The sequence below is a fragment of the Columba livia genome, chromosome 9 (genome assembly GCF_036013475.1).
Source record: "Columba livia isolate bColLiv1 breed racing homer chromosome 9, bColLiv1.pat.W.v2, whole genome shotgun sequence".
NCBI classification, from domain to species: Eukaryota; Metazoa; Chordata; class Aves; order Columbiformes; family Columbidae; genus Columba; species Columba livia.
The window spans coordinates 16,857,945-16,882,206 of NC_088610.1; the positions used below are offsets into that span (position 1 = coordinate 16,857,945).

Here is a 24,262-nt window from a genome sequence, read left to right on the forward strand (position 1 = left end):
CTGCCCTACTGCCTAGCTGTAAAGGTATTTCTACTGCTAAACAGAAAAGGAAACCAGCACCTAACTGAGTAAATCAGAACAACTTTTCCACCATTTAAAAAGGCTGAAAAAAAATAAAGTCAACTTTAATTACACGTAAATGATAACTTCATACTATATACAATTTCAGGTAGAAAAATCTGAGTAAATTATGTGCAGTTCAGCCTCTCTGTCTACAAGAGCATGGTGCAGGTTGTTAATATCATGAAGGTGTGGAGAGGGGGCTGCTCACCGCCTGTCCCAATGCAAAAGCTGGGACCCAACAAATAGAACTTGTACAAGCCAGAGTCAAAGGAAACAAAAAAAAGTGACACTATCAAATGAGAGGATGCAAAACTTGTACATAGAAGACAGGTAAGTACTTGAAAGAGATGTACCACTATTTGCTAAATGAGACAAAGCTCAGGAGATGCCCTGGCCATCAGTGGCTGCCTGTGGGAGCGGCAGCCATTGGCCTCAGCTGGAGCAGCCGCACTCACCCTTCTGCTCTGCAAGAAGGTTTTGGGGAAAGGTGCCTGCCGGCCTGGTGCTACCACCAGCACCCACCTAGTGAAGAGAAGAATTCGACCTGCAGATACATTAATTCAAACACAGGAAAATTACCTATTGAAAAATAAGTATTTAAACCCTTCATTTTTAGTTTGGTTTTGTTGAGGGTGCTTTTAATAGTGGGATTATTAGAAGCTGAAAAACCATAATCTTCCTTCATTTTGTTGCAACAATGAAGATTTTCACAGTGTCTTCAAGTAAATTAACCATTTTATTGTGGGCTATGAAAAAATGGTCACCTGCTTACAGTTAACCTATTAAATTCAGCAGGTAACTTTTATGGAGAGGCTAATTTTACTCTTTGTTTTGTCCAGTTTCATGCAGAGCTGCAAGACAGACAAGCATGAGTATGTCACCATGAATTCTGCACTCTGATATTCACAATGTCAGGGGAAAAGTGACACCACTTCATTGAAATAAAGAAGCCACATGAGCCACTTAATAAATAAAACAAATTCCATCTGAGAAGGAAAGCACATCCACACTAGCCAACTTAAGATTTTTAATTCAAGCCAGAGCCATTCCCATCCCTTGTTTAAGCAAACTCATAATGCCACTACTTCAATTTTTCAAACCCACTCTAAAGCCAGTCACCCAGTCATCATGAGCAACAAGCCCTCAGAAAGCAACTTGCAGCTCCACAGCATTTAGCAGGACAGTTAAATTAGACAGCTGGACTATCAAGCTAATTAAAACAATGTGCAGTGAAGACAGGTCTGGCTGACGGATGCTGTAACCTTCTCCCAGATTCAGATGAAAATTAGTAAAGCGCAGCAAACTGGAAAATATAACCAAGCAGGATGTATTTCATATCCTTTCACAAACTACCCAGGAAATGTAAGTGATCACACAGAGGGAGACAAAAATGTCTCACAAAATGCCACTTTTAATACATGAGTAAGAGTATTATCCTCACCTGTTCAGAAAAGAATAATCTCAGATACAAAAAGCATAAGTCAAGAGTCCGAGTATGCATCTGTATGCTTACATGGAAATCCTTTTCCTTGTCTTGTAAAATGCACATTCAGTCCTGGGGAAGGTACATGACAGAAGCTGAAGGCTTCTTTTCCAGAAAGACAAGCTTGTATATTCACAGAGGTATGTACTAGAAGGATCCAGAGGACTAAAGGACAGAAACAATACAGCAGCTACAATTTCCACTGAGACAGTCCTTCCTGCAGCTCAAACCAGGAGTCTCCTGACACAATCGTTTTCAATAAGGTCATGGGGAAGCAAGGTTTCCAGCACTTCAGGATAACAACAAAGGCCACTCCAACCACCCAGAGGCTGCAGCAGCAGCTTGGAGAGTGTAAGGTATGTAGAAGCCAACTATTTTGTTCAGATTAAAATGGCACCAGACAACAGAGAGCACACACATGCGCTACTTTGGTTGCAGGGACTGAAGCGGAATTAAAGGATCAAGCTGCTAGCAAAAACATAGAATTGTTTCAGGATTATAATTATTAAATCTACACATATGGGTAAACCAAGGTGCAGAGAGCATAATATCAAACATTCATCAGATGGTACCTAGAGTACTACCGAAATTGTTAGGAGGGCCAAGCCAGCACACTTTTCAGCAGTGTTGTGAATCACACCAGACGTGGAAGCGCTGCACATATGAGCAGGAAACCTGGGTAACAGCCTGAAATGCAATCCTGCTCACCCAGGGAATCCAGGCAGAGTCAGAAACAGAGCCCAGCTGGCCTCCCAGTCCAATGCTTATTCTATGAAACCTCAGCTCACAATTTTGCACAAAAACAGGACAAGAACTCAAAGCCAAAAGCTTCTACAGATGTTTGATTCAATGAATCACTAGTATAGTATAAGAGAAAATCATAAAGAAAAAAGCAACAAAAAATAACCCAACCTGAAAGATTAAGCAAAAAGAAAATCTACTTCCTAACGACAGTCCAAAGAACTTTTTTAGTTTGTGATGCTTACACAGCAAGTCAAATTTCATTTCTTAACTATGCAGCAGTATTTGCAAACATTTCGTTACACTGATTTTCCTACATTTTTGTCAGCCAGAAATCCCCCACATCACATCTCTAAGTACAAACTGACCTAAGGAGGTAGGGCAATACTAAAGTAGCACAGAACTGCACTGCCTTTCCTGCCCCTTTCAATTCCGGATTCCTGAGATACTCTTCTGATTTCAGAAGTCTTTGCACAAAACAACAGGAAACACCACAATGATCCCCATAGCATTAATGTCAGTCACTTTGCCTACTCGTAAAGGTTTCATTTTAAATGATCTGCAGCACCCTGCCTAGTTCTCCCACAACACGACACTACTTGAAACAACTAGGATAATTGCCAAGTGATGACAGGCATTTTTGACTCTTCATTACAAACAAGTATTCTGGCAAACACTCAGAGGTAGTCAGAACACATCAGCATTAGTAACTTGCCATTAAATTTAACAATCTTTAGAATTCAAGTCCATAACCACCCAGAAATATACAATATAAACAAAACACCTTCAAGTTCCTTCTCTGCTGTACAGTTCCTTTCTTCCTTTTGTCTCCCAGTCACCACAGATACTTCACTCAATTCTGCCCTCTTTGCTTCTTCATTCTTCTGCTGGAAGAGACCAGTCAGCTCTGCTCCTTCATTACTCCCCTGCAAAGATCAACTGCAGGTTGAGGAGCCATGCTAGGAGGTGGCAAGAGGTTTGCACAGGTGAAGCCTGTTGGCAATTGCTGGCAAGACGTAAACCTGGGTTAGAGGTCATTGTATGGTGGTAAATAACTCACAGGAGTTCCTCATCTACTTTTCAGTTTATGTGACAATCCTTAGCTCCAAATCTTTGGTGTGTAGTTTCTTCATACTGGCCATATTCTTTGGGCCAGGATTCAGAGTTGGAGTCACCACCCACCTCATTTTTTCACCTCAGATTAAAACAGAAGAATGAGGGATGAGCGAAAAGGAATGAATGGAAAGATGTGAACAAGTATAAAAGTGGGGTGACTGTGAGTTTAAATACAACATGCATGCAACAGTTAATAGCAATGTTGTTCACAAATAGTTACTGGTTTTCCCCAGAAATATGAAGAGGGACGTTGTATTACAAGTAGTGAAACTGGCATTTTAACTCAATAAGTTATAACGCAGCAACAACAGAAAAAAAAGTACTTACAGCAGGTATACAACAACACACCTTTCACACCTGAGAGTATCATAATGCTAGTTTTTATTAAAAGGGTTACAAGGAAAAAATTGCACACAAATAAATGGGGCTATCCTATTGGATTCATTCACACTACTCATGGTTTCTCTCACGTGACTGAGATAACAGAGCCAGACTCTTCTCAGCAGTATGCAAAGAGCCAAAATGCACAAATTGAAATATAAAAAACCATTCAATTTAAAAATAAGAACTATTCCATATCTACTAAACATCAGAAAAGTCAAACCTATCAAAATCTAGGTAACTTCTCTATTTCATCAAAGCTGAAGCTGAATAAAGAGCATGAAAGGAAACGTCTGCAAGATGGAGTTTATTGACTATGAAACTCATGAAGTAGGGATATACTGAACTGGATCTTTCCTTGTCTTCAGTCAGTGCCATATTCTGCAGGTGTTATCCTTGCTCCCTAGTAATAAAAACACATTGTGAGGCAATCATTTAGCTGTATTGCACAACTTATCCATTTTTGTTAAGATCTACACCAACTACCTACTTGGAGCCAGAGAAATATTTTTCTGTCCATGCCTAGGAAGAGACAGCAGGACCTACAGCAATATTTTTAGCTGAGGTCATCCTGCATCCCATGTTTTGGTACTTCACTCAAAAGATCAAAGAAACAAATACTCTGTTCATATTTCCCACTCCCGTGATTTTTTTGTGTGAAGTCAATGAAACCTGAACAGAATGCAGCGCCAAATACTCAACAGGGTGCTCCCATCTAAAAAGCTTTGCATTTTGCTCATCCAGACCTCCCTCACTGAAATACATTGCAAGAAAATGGTTTAGTCACTGGTCTGGGGCTAGTACATGCCCATAGGACACATGGTACAGTTTGCCCATGCCGTTATACAAATTTGTTCATGACCATATTTACTTAAGCCTCAGTTCCAAAGTGAGGTTCTAGCTTTTTCTTAATATATTTTAAGTCACTGCTGGTACCTGCATTCGAGATATGGCCCCGGTACACATTTCAGACTATTTTTTTTTACCATGATAAGATACAAAATGTCTCAAAAAAGAAGAAGAATGGAATATATTTGTTACCTGTAATGATTATATTGCCTGTGTAATTGAAAGCACAGGAGAATATCTCATCAGTGTGACCCCCTAACACCTGAAGGCATTGGCCAGTAGCAGCATCCCAGAGTCGAGCTGTTTTATCAGAGCTGGCTGTTAGTATACGATTGCCCTTAGAGTTGAAACATATCTTTAAAAAAATATAAAAAGGGGTAATATTACTTGGCAAGTCAATATGCTTAGAAAAAGAAGCATATCTAGTGATTAAAAAGTGAAAATAGAAACCAGCAACTCTTGCATTCAGTGGTCAGAATAGCCAAATCAATACAACGAAAGCATGTGAGTTTTGTTCACTAGAACCATCCTAGTTTCAAAATAGTCACATTTCAATTATAACATACATCAAACAAAAACAGCACAGACTTAGCGTGCTAGCCTGGAAGCTAGTGAAAACTATCCATTTGAAAGAATAATGAAAAGTTGCAAGCATTAAATAACAAAGTTTGAAAAATACATACAATTTTGGAAGTAACTGGGTATATTTGGAACTGAACTTTGGCATTCAAAATTGAGCCAGATAAGACTTCTAGCAAAGTACATGAGCACACTCTTCATGACCAAGTGATTTTTGAAACAAGGTTTATACTTTCAAGTCCCTTATGCACTTTCAAAAATAAGACTTTTCAGGTATTCTGCCACAGAAATATGTTTTTTTTCTGTTCCATTTCATAAATTGGGTGTGCAGAGAAATAAAAAAAAGTAAAGAGGGGCAGATCTGGTAGAATCAAGGAATAAGAGTGACGGTAAAAGCCTCAGAGGCAACAGCCTTAAGATGTTATCAAGAGACTAAAAAACTTGTGCTTATTCTGTGAGAATATCTGGAGACTCCAAGGGTGTAATAACATGAATACAACCAATGACAGATCAAACTATTAACTCTGATCAGAGTGAGAGAACATTCAGTGAGCATCTCCCTCTCTGCTACCCTGTCCTCTGCCAAGTGATTGCAGAGACCCAACCTGTTTACTGGTTCAGAAAAAGGAAAGAGATAAGGAAAAACAATCACTTCAATGTTAAGTAAGCCAGGTATCCATCCCTGGGAGGGACAGACTTCTCAAGTAGCTTGCTTACTTTCCCAGTTCTAAGGAATCAAACAGTAGATAACATGGCAATGTGGAGAGATAGCTCTTGGTGGAGCCTTTAGGAGTGGCACACCCAGTCTTACCGTGGCTCACAAGTGGGGACTTGGAAACAATCACTGACCGATAGCTTTTAGTCAAAAGTAATGTTCTTTTAGTAAAGACAATTTCTTAACCAGACCTCTCCATCTTAAAAATTTACAATTTTACCACTACATTCTTTAATGGTATTCCTCTGTCATGGAATAACTGGTGGCCTGGATGTCACACATAATCAAATAAGAAAAAGTGCAAACCACAGACAACTTACCTTTGAAATTTCGCTGCTATGCCCTTCCAGCTTTGCAATGCACTTTTGTGTTTCTGCATCATAGACTCTTGCTGATCCTGTTGTAGTAGATTAGGAGCCATTTGTGATTGTGATGCTTAAACATGCATTTTAATAAGAACATTTTAATAAGGTAGAAAGGACTTCATCCTCAGGTTTAATTTTAAAAGATATAGAAGACAATCTTAGCACAGTTTCCTCCAACAATAAAATATGTCAAAAAGGATCTGTAATCTGATTGGAAAAGGTTGACTTCTTAATAGTTTCTGCAGGAAAACTTCTAATATGTGAAAACAAATGTCCACATAGAACATGGACCACTGAAGTCTGTAATTTCAGAATGTCTGTAATTTCGGAATGTCTGTACAATATATTCAGAAAGCTTTAATTATTACTCAGATATTAATTCTATTTTAAAATATATTAATTGTATTTCATAAGCTATTGATTACATTCCGTGAAACTTTTTACATTGTCTTATGTCTTAATTTAGCAACTACAGCAAATCAGATGCAAATAGTGTCCCACATCCAGTCTGGCATCCTGTTTCTGAGAGTGCAAATCAAAACACATATGTATATTAAAATAATATGGTATTGTCATTCTGTGCTATAATATAACACTATACAGATGAATACAAAAAATACTTATTGTGATTCCTAAAAAAATAATAAGCACACAAAACCGCTGCATACCAATAACAAAACAGAATTGCTTCTTTCAGTACCTCTTTATTGTCCATTCTCTTGCTGTGCCTTTGGAAAGCCTAGTAGTGAATCCACCATTAAAATTCCAACTACCTTTTGCATTTAAGCCTAAATTTGAGCCACCCAAGTAATATTTCACTCAAAAGCTACTTACCTAAACATTTAAAATACATTTCCAGCCAGAAGTGAATTATTTCCCTACAAGTTTGAAGTTAAAGGGGAAGACATATTGAGTTGATTAAAGTGTGAAAAATAAGAAAATTTTAACTGGGGAAAACTTCTTAAGTTTAATGCCAAACTTCCTACAATGCAACAAACTTAGCTTGATCTATAGTTTTGAGTCATGATACTCCAGTTCCATCAAGATACACTCAAAGCAAAACCAAAAGAACAAGTTGTTTTATGCTACTATTGCAATTTTTACAGCAGTCCCAGTCACTTCACTTACCATCAACGGAGCAAGTTGCAATACGCTGACCAGCATAATCAAAGCAGACATCTAATATTTCTTCACTGTGACCTGTTAAAGTTGCTATATGTGTCCCAGTCATAGCATTCCACAGCTGCGTAGATAAATAAGGGTAATTTTTTTTTGCCTATTTTGAATAATTTACTTGATAGATTTCTACTTGATCCATAAAGCAAAACGTATATGTCCTTTCTGATGTCTGACTGAAGGTATCAACATGAAAGGGAGATATCAATCAATAAAGAGTCACTGTTTAGTCAGTTTAATGAAGTCCCATGTATTTATTTTTATTTCAGTGTATTTATTAAATGAGCCTTAAAATATATATATTGCTATTTAACTGGACTTCATTGACGTGACTAAGCTTATAGGTTTCACATTTAGTTGTAAATTCTTTAATGAATTACATGTACTAGGTTAAAATAGTGTTCGTCCATTTACAAAAGATATATTTTTATTTATCAAGTAGCCATATTCAGTACATACTCAATGTTCTTACCATGCATGTTTTGTCCATTGATCCAGTGACAATGAGAGAACAGTCCCAGTTGAACTGTGCATTGCTAATCTCTCCTTGGTGACCAACTAAATTATGTAACATTCTACCAAAAAAAATTAAAAAAAAAATATATATTTTTAGTCTGTATTTTGATAAATGAATATAAACTGTAAGTAAGTTCATAATAAAATGAGATAGTAAAGGTGTCAAGTCTTCACCATTTTTTCTATTAAAGCAATTAAACAGAGTGGTACAGCTAATTTAGGATTCTAATACTACATCAATTCAATTTTTTATCATTGAGACAATGAATCAGTAAGGAATAAAATAGAAAAATCCGCCCTTCTCTTTCAAAAATATTTAGTGAATGTATTTCCAGTGAAATATGATGACTTTCCAGTGCCAGAGACAGATTTCTTCTATCCTTCTACATACAAAGCACATGCATCCTATTATCCTACTTAAAGAAACTGTAAACAGTACATCTTTAGAACTCCATATAATCTAAGCCTTTTCTAAAATCCACTGAAGATCAAACAGAACTTAATCGGGTACTTAATGTTAGCATGTTCCCAAGTAACAGGCAAATGACGGCCAAACTGAAATATGATTTCTAATCCTCATTAATCCTGAACTCTTTCCTACACAAAGCCTGACAATGTTAGTTCCATTAAATCCTTCAGCTTTAGCTAATAGAGAGGGTACAATTGGCCATTATTGCTTCCTATGAATTAATGGCCTATAAAGTAATGAACCCTAAAAAAGATTAATTTCTATATATATTAAAGGATTAGTAAATTAGTTTATTATCACAATGCTAATATCACTGTATCATTAATAGAAAACTGCCTTAACTAATGGATAAATTAATGACTAGAGAAACAACTGACTTTAAGTAACAGAAATGTTTTTATTCATTGCATGAGATATATGAATAGCTAAACTAATATATATGCCAAATGAACAGCAAAGCAAATCTCCTGAGCAATTGAATTTTCTGTTTGTTTATGATAACAAAAACATTATTGTATTCATGCCATTCATGTCATTTTATAGAATTACTGTTGTAATTGTGTAGACTTTAATACGGTAAAACCAAAAATCAACAAGCAGAAAAAAACAGTGGAATTAATATGTGAACATATTATTTGTCCATCAAGACTGCTGTTATTGTAATACCTAATATGCAAAATACCTAACAATGAAAAAAGTCTTACTTTAAAAGCTTTAATTTCCAAATTTCAAAAGACAGTTCAGGCTTTAAGCTTCAGTGTAAATATCTGATCAATAAGCAGAATAAATAACATGTGGAATATCTCACAGAAACCACAGTCTGTGAGACAGTCAGTTAGAAAGAACCAAGAAAACTGACTTGTGAAATGACATAAAATTTTTCCATTTAAATTATTAAAAAAAAAAAAAAAATTCTGTTTCAGTCATGATAATACTGCTTTAGCCTTCAGTTTCTAGTGAAATGTACATGGAAGCTCTAATATTTGAACCATAATTCCAAATAAGAAGAAAATGTCTCTCAGCATCGTGGTGTCCAGCATCCTGACCCCAGTTACAGGCTGAATGAAGCTGAATCCAAAGGTCTGATTCACTGAATGAGTGCCTCCTAAGTATTTACATGCCAAATATTAAACTGCTGGTGTTGAACAAGCTCAAACCTTACAGGGTCACACCTTAAATTATGTACTACGTGTACATTATTTTTTAAATCACGTGTTTACTTTCATTTTGAATCTATACACATTACCCCAAGATATCACTAAACATACACTTTCTTTTTATATATACATTTCAGAGATATTACACTTGCTTTCACAAAAAGAAAAAAGACACGACCTCTGAAAACATAATGGAGTTGTTGTCTTCATAAATTATTTTGTCAATAATCAGGGCAACCATTTTATTATTCTATTTATACTGGGTTTCCAGTTGAAAAAACAAGTGGATTTTTCAGGATAACACAATAAGTTCATATCTAGCTACTACACTATTATTTGTTAGCATAATTATAAAGACATTTTGTTCTCCACAGACAGAGAGGCCAAATTTTCTCTTCTTTATAAATTTATACTGACATAAAGAACTGCGAAAAGGAAGACAGACCTATGCTTTAGAAAGGCAATATGAACAGACTTATTTTCTATGACATAAAATATACTTTCTTTTTACTTGAATAGTCTGTTCCATCTAGAAATTCTAGACACCTTCAAAACCAATGAGGCTCCATACCGACAAAATATTTTCCTGTTTGGAGAATTCATCAGCAACATACACAGAACCTGTCCATTCTGTCTGCCTCCTCATTGCTAATAAGATGGAAATATACAACAAAAAGCATGTACAAAAGCATTTCATGGGAAGCATTCCTTTTCAGAAGAACAAAGGGAACAGGAGTAATAAAATGATAAGATGAAGGAACGCATATTCTAAGTGAAGCCAAAGGACCAGCTCTGTAATTTGTAGCTCAACATTGTCTCTTTCATTTGTCATTAAAACATGCAATGTAAAATTATATTTATTAGTACTTTAGTACCTGCCAGTGCCAACATCCCACACTGCTACTGTATGGTCAAAGGAGCCAGTGATAATCTTATCTCCAGTGGTGTTGAAAGACAAAGAAATAATTTCTGCTGAGTGCCCCTGAAATCATTTTATAGAAGGAGTATGAGAAAGCAAATTATCACTTTTCCATTAATGTAGTTCAATATGTAGCTTTTTTTTTCAGCAGCATAGCTCTTTTATAACCTTGCAATATCTTACTTACTGTCTTGTCATGTATATCACAATTTTGACAGAAAGACCTATTGTCAGGCACATCACTTAAGCAATGACCAATTGTCCAATGATGTCATCAGTGCATATATTCCATATTTGATTTAAACAGAATCACATTCTTCACCAATACATACTGAAACCAGATGATTCATTTACAGTAAACTGCAGTACAGCTTGTCACCAGTGTTAGTGGAGAGGCTTGGAAAAATGAAGGTAAGCATATTTATAAGCTAAAGGTTCACAATTCCACTGTTCTTTGCTCTGCTCAGGGCTCTGAGGAAGAAAAAGGCAAGGAGGAGAAAACACCTTTCCCACTCTATAGGCCACATGCACCTAAGGGAAGCTTATGCATTCTCTGTTATTTAGGATTTATGTGAGAGAAATGTATTGAAACAATACAGGCCAGTCTGAAGCTGTGAAATTTGAGCAAGGCACATAGAGCAGAGAGACATCACGATCTGGAGGTAATTAGATATCTTTCCTCTGCTGATGCTTACAGGAAGAAGATCCAGACAGAGGTAGTATCCGACATTAATGTTCTCAGAATTACTTTATGTTAAAGCAGAGGAGGCCATAATTTACACTGTGGCCACATGTTTTAATGAGCAATGGAAGGCATTCCAATCTATAAGCAGTAATGTCACGGAAATGAGAAAATCCATCTTTTGATAAATATGACTTCTTATAAAACACCACAGCTTTATAATTCCCTTCAAGTTTTCTTAATCTGTTTTGTAAATGCAATCACCATGGGACCCACCTGGTAACTGAAACTGTTTTAATGGTTATATTGTTATTTATCTCAGAAAACTAAGAAAGCAAGGAACATCTTTAAATACATAAGGAAGGCAAACATACACTTAAGGTGACTACTTCTTCTCCTTTCTCTATATCCCATAATTTGGCGGTGGTATCCATGCTTCCAGTTGCCACCAAGGTGCTCTGAAGATTAAATGATACACACACCTGTAGCAAGAAAAGTTGGATGGAAAAAGTAGGAAAGAAGAGTATATAAATTTTCTCAATGGGTCAGATTAATATTTTTAAATAATTTAAAGATCTGACTTAATATTTTATCGAATACAGAAAAATTGTAGCATTCTTCCAACAACTCACTGGAAGGGCAACAAATCCTTATGACATAGCTCTAGATGACTACTCAAATGAAATTAATTCACTGGCTGCTTTGTGATGGCAATGCATTAAAAAGACTTACTGAAAGACCTCTTGTATTATTTTCCGAGTCTGGATTAAAATTCTCTATTTATGTTCTTCCCTTTGTGTCACAAGGAGAAATTACTTAGTTCACAATGTTTTCATTAAAATCAAGACTGAAGAAGTTTGTTAATTTCCTAACAGCACAAAACTGGCAGAGAACTATATATTCAGTATCAGTACCTGTAATACAAAGATAAACTTCTGCAATCTTAATAAACAGCTACAAATTTCTAAAAGTCCTCCTGTAACTCCAAGAATTGTTAATCACACACGCATTTGCATACCCTTGCATGCACACTCATCCTCTCTTACAAGATGAGAGTGTCACAAGTGTACTCCCCTCTCCTAGGAGTACTTGCTCACACCTCCTCCAGGAGACCCGAGTGCTTCGGCCGTAGCAGAACACATGGTACTTCCTACAACCTGCTGATCCGTGCCAGAGAACTGTCTATTTTTTTTTTTCATACTGAATATCTATGGACATGTCCTCTCCACTCTCCAGCAATGAATCATATTCAATAAAGGCCTTTCAGAAACAGACTTCATTCAGAGAAACACATCATTTTCTGCTTGCTGTTATCTTCTACTAATTACTTGCTAGCACAAGTCGTAACACTTTGTGGCTAGTCTAATGCCTACAGAAGCCAGAAGGAATTGAGAGGCCTTTAAATACTTATCTAACTGATCTGTGGACACAAAATCACTGCAGCCTGTCTCAAGAAGCAAACGTTCTCTTTCAAAGCAAGAAGCAAACGTTCTCTTTCAAAGTATCCAGAAAATAAAAAACCCACTGGAATTAATCTCACCTTCCACTAAGGTAAACTACTATTTTCTCACACTAGTTGTTGGCCTCACAATCTACAAATTAAGTTCCAATTTCCTCCAGAAACAATTTCCAAAATGCTTTATTGAATAATGATTAAATAGTTATTTTTATTAAAAAATACATTCTGCATTAACATTAAAATTCTCAGTGGATTTGCCCTGATATTTTAAATCAGAATGCTGTGCACCAAGATATTTGTTATTGCTAACGGGGCTTCTAATTCATTGGAAAGGAAACCAATCATTTTTAAGATTAAACTGTTCTCATTTTGTTTATATTTGCATTTTGGCATCCCACATATTCCCAGTTAACACACTAAAAATTTCAGAAATTCATTCTTTTATGGCTCCAGTTGGTCCTGTACATAAAGTACAGATCTCAGCGTGAAAGACAGTAATATAAATAATGATGTTATTATGTATTCAGTACTGCAAATATGAGAAGCAATGTAAGATATCTAGAAAAAAAAATGTATATATAAACAAAGAATAAATACGTGCAATAAACTGAAAATTGTGATTCTTATGGTATTTTTCAAAAACATTCAGCCAACAAGGGAAGTTGGAACAAACTAAAAATAAAAATATCCTTTCAAACTGTATACAATGTTTTATTCTGTTTCTAAAGAACTGTCAGGCTATTTTTTCTTGCAATGCAGAAATATTCACAATGTCTGAATGTGTGAATAGATGCAGCAGAATAGCTGCCCCTTCCCATATCAGCCATGGAACTCACACCCATCCATGATGGTGTGTAGAAGCATAAAGGAATAAGAAACATCCACCAGTACTCACTACTTCTGCACTGTGTCCTCTGAAAGTATGATAACATTCTCCTGTTTCCGTACTCCAAAGTTTGCAGGTTTTATCAAAAGATCCTGTGGCAATCTTGTCACTAAATGGAAAAGATCCCGTCATTTTGACTTAGAAAAAAACTTCTGAATTCAAAGAGAGTAGAATTAACAGAAACAATACCCCGTCATCAGAGTTTGCATGCATTTTGGTGCATTTTGCTGCACTACAAGATCCTGGAGCTGGACTTGACAAACAGAAGTTACGTTAGGGGAAAATATTAGCCGCCATCATTACTTTCTGTAACACCCACTGTGCCTACCTATTAGCACAGAAGTGTTCATAACTGGTGACTAACCTATATTAGGGATGAGGTTATCTGCTGTACTTCCAGGTGTATTTAAAAGTTATGTCATTTCATCAGATAGTATCTGTTTGTTTATCAACAGCTATAAACTCTTTTTATAAGTAGTTTACCCAAACTGCAGAGGTCAAACGCCACTCCCACGCATGTCAGTCGAAGCGTTGTGACCAAAAACAGAGAAAGACTGAAGTGAGGTACTAAGAAAAAGTAGCAAGGGAGACTGTATTGAAACCTAAGGATTAGCAGATTTTTTTTTTTTTTTAACTGAACTTTTAATTTAAAAGTAGCTCAACATTCTCATCAGATATTTTTTCTCGCATATTGCTTTTCCACTTTTATGTTATGGTCTAGTTATTGGTCTTTGAACAGATTTTCGTCATACCTTAGTTTCTTCGAAGTATATGAAAGCGTTTCACTAATTGCTTTTTTAAAGTAAAGAATAATAACAATATAAGGCATTGATATAGCAGGCTCTATGCTAGATAAAACCTTTTCATTTAGAAGGAAATGATGATGCTCCATATTGTGTAAGAACTAGTCTCTAACATTTATTTCCTGATATTAACTGTGTATTGCTTGACCGACAAATAAGGCATCTGACTGTGAAAGAGGTAATGTGATTAAATACAAAAATAGGAATTAATTTATCTTATTTTACAGAGAAGCAAAATCATTTGCTTACACATTACAGTTTTCTCAGGAAGCAAGTGACAATGAAACTTCAATAGCTAACATGTAATTCCCTCCACCTAAGAGGTGGCAATTCTAACCTAGGACAAAAAGTCATTGTAGAAAAAAAGTACCTACACAGGTTCATATTTGACATTCATACAGCGGCACCCTGTGGATTTTATAAAAATTACTCAATAGCTCTGACACTTCTATATCATGTCCTAAATAATAATGGAGAAATCCACTTTTGTTATGACAGAAATGTTCTTTCTCCTTAACTGAAGCTACTCGAGCTGTAGTAAGTACTTATTATCTCACATCATATACAATTACATGGAGGCAGTAAAGAATTATTAACATTCAGAACATGATATGATCATATCGATATTCTCAAAATTAATTTAATATATTGAAACACAGATTAACATATACATGTATTTTTCAAGACATTGAACTCCTAATGGAATTTATATTTTGAATTTCTAAATTTCATTTTTAAAAATTATAGCAGAAAATATGCTTGAATATTTCTCTCATACAAATAATATACAGTGTGATGTATATGATGGTGATCAGCTATAGTTGAACTTTACAAATTCAGAATTTGAACTATTTCAGTTTGAGATAGTCTTTTTTATATTAAAGTTTGAGAAACAGTTCTGTATTTGCAAAATAACATGATAAGCAATTATGATGCATCTCAGAGAAAATATATTTACCCATAGGGATTATTAAAAGCTATTGCATAGACTACGTTTTTGTGTCCCTCCAGTGTACGTAGCTCTTCTCCTGATTCAGTATCCCATACTTTGCAGGTTCTGTCATAGCTTCCAGTGATAAAGCTGAAGTAAAGATAAATTAATTTCTGAGTACAGTAATATCCTACTGATCCTGGTACATAGTCAAGTGAGACATTTCCATAGATTTCAGTTAGCGCTGTCTCAGACCCTCGATTTCTTATTTCTTTCAAAAATATAGATTAATAACTACAGAGGTTCCTTCTTCTTTCTTTTTTTTTTTTAATACTACTCATTAAAATACTCATTTAATACTACTCATTAAATACTACTCATTAAAAACAAAATCTTGTTTCTAATCTTTAATGTATTTCAACTAAAAAGCAAGCTGCTGCTTTCAAGACATGGTTAGGCATATGCCCATAGTGAAAGCAATTACCATGAAATGCCACTACAGTGAAAGTCCCAAATTAATTTATGTCAAAGATTCATTTAGATTTTAGTAATATTCATTTTATTGCCATAAAGGTGCTTCTTTCTGAAATATGGTAGTTGCCAACAAACTATCACCTTGGCCAAAAAAAACTACATAAATTGAATCTGACCCACTATTTTTTTGCATCTCCCATTGATTCTTCCACAAAGGCCTGATATCTCATCCACAATCATGCTTAGAAGCAGCACAGCTGAATTCTTTTTGCAGCAAGATAAAAGCACTGAAATTTCCTTACAATTTAATTAAAAAATACAAAACTCTGATTAGCGATTATGTATTTTGACTTGAAAACAACTTACCAGGAACCAGATTTGTTAAATGCTACATTAGTCAGCGGTAATATATGTGCTCTAAGTACCTGAAAGAGAAGTTGGGGAATGAGAAGAAAATACTTGATGCAATTAAAAAAATGCTCAAAATATTAAATAGATTAATATTTTATCCTCTTCCTGTCAGATTAGCAGTTACAGTTGTAATACATTAATCCTTAACTAAAACCTGACTCATGTCTCAGCAGGTTATCACTGAAGATATTATATAGTATTGATTTCAAATTAATATTTTACTTGAATGAACTGTTTTTTCCTCCATATTTGCTTTTTCTCCATCTGAGACCAGCAAAGTAACCCTGGCACAGAGCCACAAGGGCAAAAACAAATGAGTGAGAAGACCATGCCTGATGAGATCACTGATGAAAGAAATCCCAACTAACATTAGGCCTTATATAGTGATTCAAGAAATCCAGCTGAATTGAGTATTTTGAGTCTTCTAGGTTATAGGATGCTTTCAGCTAGTATGTGATTTTGTTTTAAAAAAGGAGAACAGAAATAAGCTACATCTGCATCCAATGAGGTCATGACAAAAACAGCGTGCAGAACCATGACAAAGATACTTATCAAGGCATAATTCAAAGGCAGAATTTCAAATTTTATGTCTGCCTGTATTATCTAGGTTATGGAAGTAACTGTTTTTCTAATGTTGTTTTTCTAAGGCACTTCAATCAGACAATTTGTATGTTTCATGTAAGTTATCTCACACCCATAATAATATATATTCTGGTTTATTAAACGTAGGTAAAAATGGTTTCAGATGTTGCCAATGAAAGTCAGCATGCCAGGACAGTTTGTAAATGACCAAAATAAATGTAATGTGGTTTGTGTTTGAATAAGGTGGCTACTGTGTAACAGGGTTTGCATTTGAACAACTTTCACCTTGAGCACAATAATTCACAACTTGAGCATAATAGAAACATAACCTGGGAAATCACAGCAATTGCTGACAGTGAAGTAAAGGGATGTTAAGAATACAGAAATGGTCCACTAGGTCTTCTCTTTAGCATGAGAATGAAGAAGAAATTATTTATGAACAATGCCATTTAATCACTGACATATTACCAGAGCTTCAACTTTTTGTTCTTATCTCTAGCTTTCTCAGCTGCCTGTCTCCAAAAGAAAAATGAGAGCTCAGAGATCTTCTGCTCAGAAGAGTAGGGATTGATCAAAATGGAAAAGAAATAAGATGGTTAAGTGAAGGACTGAGAGAGAAACAGAAACGTATTTTATGTTAGAAAAACAGCAAATTCTGTTCTCTAGAGAAAGTAAGACAAGTTGTACTTTCAGCTACAGCAGTGGAAATGGGCAACCAAGATGTGGAAAAGGCAAAAATGTTTTGCCTTTTTTTAAAAACAGCCACAGTATACAAATATCTGTACATGAGAACGGATAACTATGGAAATTTATGGAAATTTGATCCATGACATTTTTAAGGCTCCACGCAGGCAACTCTGAAAAACAAAAATATTTATCAGTTATGAAAAAAGGGAGGAAAACGAGATGGCTTTATGTTCAGTTTCAGCTCACTGCAGTAATTCTGTCCTTCCAAAGCACAGTGCTGCAGCTGCTTCATCCACAGAACTTTAAGCCAGCAAGAATGGCTTGTGTAGATGATACAATAATCAAATCATAAGGTAATATTAAAAAAATACACCTTGGTTCTGCAAAATCTGCTACAGCAGTCCCCACGATAAAACTGCAAATCACTACAACATACCCCTGCTATGTAACAGTTTAAAACCTGAGAAACTGTTACAAAAGCTTGCTTCTCTGCAGAGTGCCTAAGACAACATCGTCACCACAATTACTGGAAATAACAAAAAGACAGGCTTATATACTCATTTAAGATTATGCTCCAGTGCAACAGGAAAAAATATTCATTCCCAAACAGTACAAACACATGGAACATTGTCAGGGGAAAAAAAAAATCCCCACTCCCACCCACCTCTTGTGGTTTCTTTTAGTATCTCAGAAGCAGCTGATCCTCATGTTCCATTTACAAGCATTAAATGGAACTGAAATATAAACCAAGTTCTTTTTACACACTTCTGGCTACTCTTGAGTAAAGGAAATAAGCCAACATTGATTGGATTTGTCTGCTTCTAGTCTTTGCAAATACAGAAGTTCAAACATGGCACTATACCCAACAAAAAACAAATACATTATTTACACTGAAATTTGGACACGCATTTTGTGATTTGTCAATCTCTGTGATGAACAAATAATTTTAAAAGCTTGAGAAAAGCATTGTCTCAGTTGAGAGCATACCTGAGAAGAGCAACTTTTTAAGATGTCTAATTACATAGCTCCGTTTTCAAGGTTAAATGCACAGATCTTGGTAGCGTTCAGCCGGATTTGTACCATTGATTAAAAGAAACCAGGTTATATCTAGCAACAGGTAAGATTTTGTTTTAGCCAAGCAAATAAAGACAAAACTTCTCTCTTTTCTCGCTGTGAGATAACAATCAATTACATGGTACTGACCAGCAATTTTTAACAGCTACACATTGCCATCTGCTGACACAATAAAGACACAACACTGAATTATACCAGGTTTCAACATGCCGTTTCTGGAAGCAATTTTATTTTTGTTTCCACAATTAAAAACAATTAAACCTATTTTCTCCTGATCCACTGAATCCTGGATTTGAAGTCCTGAAATGTCTCTCTAATATTTTTTCTTAAAATTCTTACTCATTGAACAGAAATTTACAAGGTGCTGTCAGATGAAGATCAAACTACCAATTGTCAAACATAATAGTAATGGTAGAAAGTAGGGACAACCAGTAATACTGTATGTAGCAGAATACCTAAAATAATCACAATTTTCACAAAATGACGAACAAGTAGACAAGCGTATGAAAATAATCTGGGCCTTTTCAAGAACCTAAGCTACTATTTACAGGTTTTGTTTAAACACGACTATGGGTGTTGCTGTTTCACAGAGTCTTGACAACAAGGAAAATGATTTCTCTCCAAAACACACCCTTGTACATAAGCCTGTGTAAACAATGTCTAGGAACAGTTGTACCTCCCATCCCTTTAGAGGGAAGTCCCGGCTGACATAACCAGGCCAGACTCAGTTGTTGTAATTTTAGGACTGTATAAAGGTAGGACTAGTTACATCTGTAGAGTCCTAAAATTACAATCAGCCCTTTGAAGGCAACCGCGAGGCTGATGTGGCCCCTGGTGAAAGTGAGTTTGACACATCTGCTCTAAACAGTGCAGAGGTGATTGAAAAAAGCCAAGAAATTGGTCATAAAGTCCAAATTTTGCTCTCAGGCACAATATGCAGCAGTAGAAACAGACATGCAACATCACAAATGAAACACTCCCAAATCCTCCAAGTTATTTTAAAGATGCCTCTGACCTTAAAAAAATGGAACTTGTGATCCTCATTTTCCCCTAGCTTCTCTTGCAATCTTCGTACTAAATGTATTACATGTTCCTTGCATGAAGCTGTGATGAGAGGTTCTCCTCTTTGAATTTCTTCTACCAAGGCTATGGCATCTGTGCTAATTATGAGGGGAAATAAATAAATAAATAAATAAATAACTACTACAACAACAAAAAAAACAACAAAAACAAAATCACCAAATTCACCAGATTTCATCCTCTGGTAATAATTATTATTATAAAAGAAAGAATATTATCTACTTGCAGAGAAATCAAAACAAGCAATTTAATTATATGCACTTATTCTGTAAGAGCTTAAAGAAATATGGCTAAATCTTTCTTGGATTCTATACTTCCTTTTCTCTCTTACTGAAGTTGTTAATTAAGCTGAAAGTTTTACAAATTTTAGCTTGGCAAGAACTTTACCTTTTCAAATGGCTTCCACTGAGGGTCAGACAAGGGAGATGTGTATCCAAAACTGGTAGCTTTGGAATAAATATCCAAATTAAAGTGGAATGTCATCAATTCTGAATTAGTTGCCCATGAAGTAGCAACAAGATAACTTATCTACGTAAAGTGTTAAAATTATCTCTGTCTGTGACTTCACAAATCTATGCCTGTTCTTATAACCCTCAGTTACGAGAATAACTTCTAAAACGTGGTCCACAGTCTGATTCCTGGCCATCCATGAGAAACTGAGGGTTGACAATACCTAGCAGTCAAACACCAAAATACATTTAAAACTGGTCCTAGCAAGAAAACCAAGCATTTCTGTTGGTATGTAAATTATTGCCATCTAAAGGGGATTTTCTATATCAGTCCTCTAAGTGGGAGCCACTAACATACCTATAAATTAGTATCCTCTCAGTGTTTATACTCCTGTTAACTAATAGCAGACAACTTCTTTCTTTCATAAAGTGACTCATTAGGTTTTATCCAGAGTATTGATCTTGGCATTTCCAGGTAGATAAAAATATATATTTTATAAATTTGGATTTTTCATCTTGCATGTACAGCCTACATTGTCTACTAACTTTAGCCTACATTGTCTACTAACTTTAGCCTACATGCAAGGACTTTCCCATATCAATGTCAATATTGATATTACTTCATGCCCTTCTGCCTAAAAAACTCCACATTAAGGCTCCCAGCTTTTTTTTCATTTTTTATTTTGGGTGCCTGAAGAAGACATTAGCTGGAGGAAAGCAGAAAAAATAGTTGAGAGCTGCATAAATCCTGATAATCTTTCCACGGTGTTTGATGTCAACCAAAAAGTTATGTTAAAAAACCACTAGATATGACATGCAAACTCAATAAATATTCCGTATTTATTATGTGTACAAATAAATGACAAGAGAAAATGAAGCAGAGGAAGCCAGACTTTTCTCAGTACTGCCCACTGAGAAGAAAAGCATCAAGGAGCACAAATGAAAAAAAAAGGCAAAAGAAAAAAAAATCCATCAGAGCACAAAAATACACTTTGTTGCTCTGTGGGTGGTCAAACACCAGAATAGGTTTCACAGGGACGTTTAGGAGTCTCCATCTAGCAGATACTCAGAGCCCAGCTACACATGGTCCTGGTCAGTCTGCTCTAGCTGACCCTTCTTTAGATGGACTCAAGATGTCCCTTCCAACCTAAACAATTCTCTGATTCTGACGTACCATTATATTCTGTCACTGAGTGCACAAAACGGTCAGTCAAATAACTTCCCAAGCACTGGTGCATAAATTACATGTAGCAGTATTAAAGATAATTCAGCATAGTAACTTGTCAAGTCAACATTCTCATTACAACAAATTTGTTCCATTCCTCACCAGGAAGACGTATGAGAAGTTCAGACTGGTGCCTTCCAGCTGTCTGAAAAGCAGAGCCAGATGTGATTGAGGATTGTCCTCCACATAGCAAGTCTCACTTGCTTCCTCATGAAGTGACCACTACCTTTTATCTTACCTAAACCTATCCTATCAAATTTAAATCTAAAACAGAAAACTTCCATTACTTGCAACAGAAGTAGATACATAGTTTTGCCACATGAACATATGTGAGGGAATCACTTGCCTAGATTACATCTCCCTACGTATGGTTGTTACGAGGATTAATTAATTAACAGGAGAGATCTGAACTGATGTCTAGTTGTTATTTTCGGCTATTTACATAAAGGTCATTTAAACCAATGAAACTGTGGGCTGAGTTAGACCCACTTTTGAACACATTCTGAAGACCAGAAATACTATTACAGAAACTAACTGTCATTCATCACAAAGTTCAGCACTGTACATTTCTGATGGCTTTGTACAAGCATCTCGATACCCATAACTCTACAAGCAAAAGGAGGCTTCAACTCTGAACAGAAAAGCATGATGGTTAAAAAACAGCTGGAATGCAAGATTCCGTACTTAAAACAATAGGAGAATTATTTGAACTACGTTATTTTCTTTTCTGTGTGAGTGTTTCAGTGAACAAAGACATAGTTGACCTCAAATATGTTTAAAACAATCAAATAGAGTTGCAGATGAGCATGTTATAAAACAGCAGAGAGTGTTGTTATCTGAAATGGCATCGTACTTACTCAGGTCTAAGATTGAGTAAATCTATAGATTTGGTCTTTGGCTCACCATCTTGTACATATTCCAGCATAATTCCTTCAAAAAACAAAACAGAAGTTTTAAAAATATCTTAGTTTTATGTCAGGGATTTTATAACCTGCACTATAGAGTGCAATGCTTCCACTTCTATGGCTCCACTGACTTCAGCAGCCCTACTTCCAGTAACTAGGAGAAGGTTGGCTGTTCTTGCTGAGAGTTAGCAGGGTCATGAGCAACTCTGATATGATTATGTGATAAAGGATATTAAACATTATTATTTATGAGCCATTTTCTATTCTGGAAATTCACAAGCTCTTTTTTCCCCAACAACTTTTTGCATGCTTTCATCAGCTCTGTTTTCAAAGAAGCTGTCCTGAAGATACATATGGTAGTTTGGTGTTCCAAGAAGACTGGAAAACACATTTTACAAAACCTGTTACATTTATTTCAATGTTTGCAAAGGCCTGTGTATAGTAGCGTATAGAAAACCATAACACACTTTCAATTTCTAGGTATGTTCTGGCACCTCTGCATCTTTTACTGAGCCGAAGTACTAAAATCTTTAACCGCATTGTTTCCTGTTTTGAAACAGTTGTTAAAGAGTTCTGCTGTTCCTTGGCTTTCTGTGGGAAAGGATAATTTAGAAGAATTTTTATGTCAGTTTGCATTTTACCAAGTCTGCAAGAAAAATACTTAATTTGAAAGAAAGATCTGTTACTACAACACACTTTCTGAGCCAGCCATCTCCATCTTGTTTCACCTGTGAAAATTCACTAAGTCTCCTGATTGAGTTCATAATAAATTATGAAGAGTACTTAGCAGAATAGCTTTTCAAAGAAAAGAAAAATAAGAAATGCGGCAACTTTTTGCTCAACAGGCCTTTCGATAACACATGTACCTTGAAGAAAGGAGAGGGGTAGGGAAAGTGTCCCTGCCCATGGCAGAGGGGCTGGATGAGATGATCTTTAAAGGTCCCTTGCAGCCCAAACCATTCTATGACTCTATGAATTTTTGGTGCCAACAACTGCCACTTTTGACTTTCTAAACTCCTTACTGCAATGCAAGCAAGACTGCCTTGGTTTTGCAATGATAAGTCATTAATTACAGCTCGGATCAGCGATGCCCAGCTGGAAGTCATCAACCGCAGTGCCAAAATACCTGCACCTCAAGTGAACCCAGCTGCAGGTGTGTGACCCACCTGCTCATCCCGCCCCAGCCACGACAGGGGTGAGGAAACCCCTCGTGACAAGAGCCCCCTGCAACCTTCTGGCAGGGGTGAGGAAACGCCCCGTGACATGAGCCCCCCGCAAGCCTCCGACAGGGGTGAGGAAACCCCCCGTGACAGGAGTCCCCCACACCCCGCGCGTCTCTGACAGGGCGCCCGCCACGCGCCCAACGACTGTCGCCCGCGCGCGGCCCCGTCCCCGCCGAGCCGGCACAGCCCCTGACAGCGCCGGAGCCGGCCCCGGCCTCCCCGCTCCGCACCCGGCGGGTAGTAGCGCAGCAGCAGCCGCCTCAGCCCCATCCTGCGCCGCCAGCCCCGGACGCGAGCCCGATCCCATGGCAACGGCCAAACAGCGCCTGCGCGAGCCTCGGGGGCGGTGCCGAGGGCGCCGGTGGGGCGGCCTCGTGTGACGGTGTGTCAGACGTGGCGGGGAGTCTTGGTGCCTGGGGGTCGGCCCTTGTCACCAGTCAGCCGGAACTGCTCGCGCTGTGTAATTCATACAGAGCGTCTCATTTACGCCACAGAAAAGAAAGTACCAGAACTTCAAAGGCTGGAGTGCGCTGAAAGAAGATAACGTTCAGAGCGCTAAGGAGCCATAAGTAACAGCATACATGAAAGCTGTTTGAAAAGCAAATAGTACATGAGCCCCCGTGTCTACTAAGGAAAGTGGACAAATATTTTTTAAATAATGGAAAAAAACCCTTAATCGGCTCTTTTTTTTTTTTTTTTTTTTTAAAGGAGAAACTCAGGATAGATACACAAGTATGAAAATACTGTCTCATCAAAGACAGACAACAAAATGTATTTGAAAAACTATAACCAATATATGCTCATTAAAAGATAATGCATTAATAGAACCAAAAATTTTAGTCAAGCTTTATGCAGAAATGGC

The 24,262-nt window shown here is 36.6% G+C and overlaps 1 protein-coding gene across 3 annotated transcripts; it reads right to left on the bottom strand.

Annotated features, from left to right (window-relative positions):
- Positions 1-3,767: 3,767 nt before the first annotated feature.
- On the bottom strand, positions 3,768-23,804 carry DAW1 (dynein assembly factor with WD repeats 1). 3 transcript variants are annotated; one of them, XM_065073978.1, is made up of 13 exons: positions 23,631-23,804; positions 22,130-22,202; positions 19,534-19,678; positions 16,131-16,189; positions 15,318-15,440; positions 13,566-13,665; positions 11,586-11,693; positions 10,486-10,592; positions 7,941-8,043; positions 7,421-7,535; positions 6,248-6,324; positions 4,826-4,988; positions 3,768-4,187 (listed from the first exon to the last, which is right to left on the bottom strand). In XM_065073978.1, the coding sequence occupies exons 1-13, from the start codon at positions 23,668-23,670 to the stop codon at positions 4,153-4,155; spliced, it is 1,248 nt and encodes a 415-aa protein (XP_064930050.1). In that variant the 5' UTR covers positions 23,671-23,804; the 3' UTR covers positions 3,768-4,152. The 3 variants fall into 3 exon arrangements, with proteins under 3 accessions (XP_064930050.1, XP_064930051.1, XP_064930052.1); XM_065073979.1 differs by lacking the exon at positions 23,631-23,804 and adding an exon at positions 23,344-23,620; XM_065073980.1 differs by lacking the exon at positions 15,318-15,440.
- Between the last annotated feature and the right edge of the window lie 458 nt (positions 23,805-24,262).

Excerpts from the sequence above, each read along its gene's own strand:
- DAW1 (XM_065073978.1), bottom strand. The coding sequence starts at position 23,670 with ATGGGGCTGAGGCGGCTGCTGCTGCGCTACTACCCGCCGG. Across the intron at positions 7,536-7,940 it reads CAATGGACAAAACATGCATG|CTGTGGAATGCTATGACTGG; the intron begins GTAAGAACATTG and ends TTATCTACGCAG. Across the intron at positions 4,188-4,825 it reads AGGCAATATAATCATTACAG|GGAGCAAGGATAACACCTGC; the intron begins GTAACAAATATA and ends TTTTATTACTAG.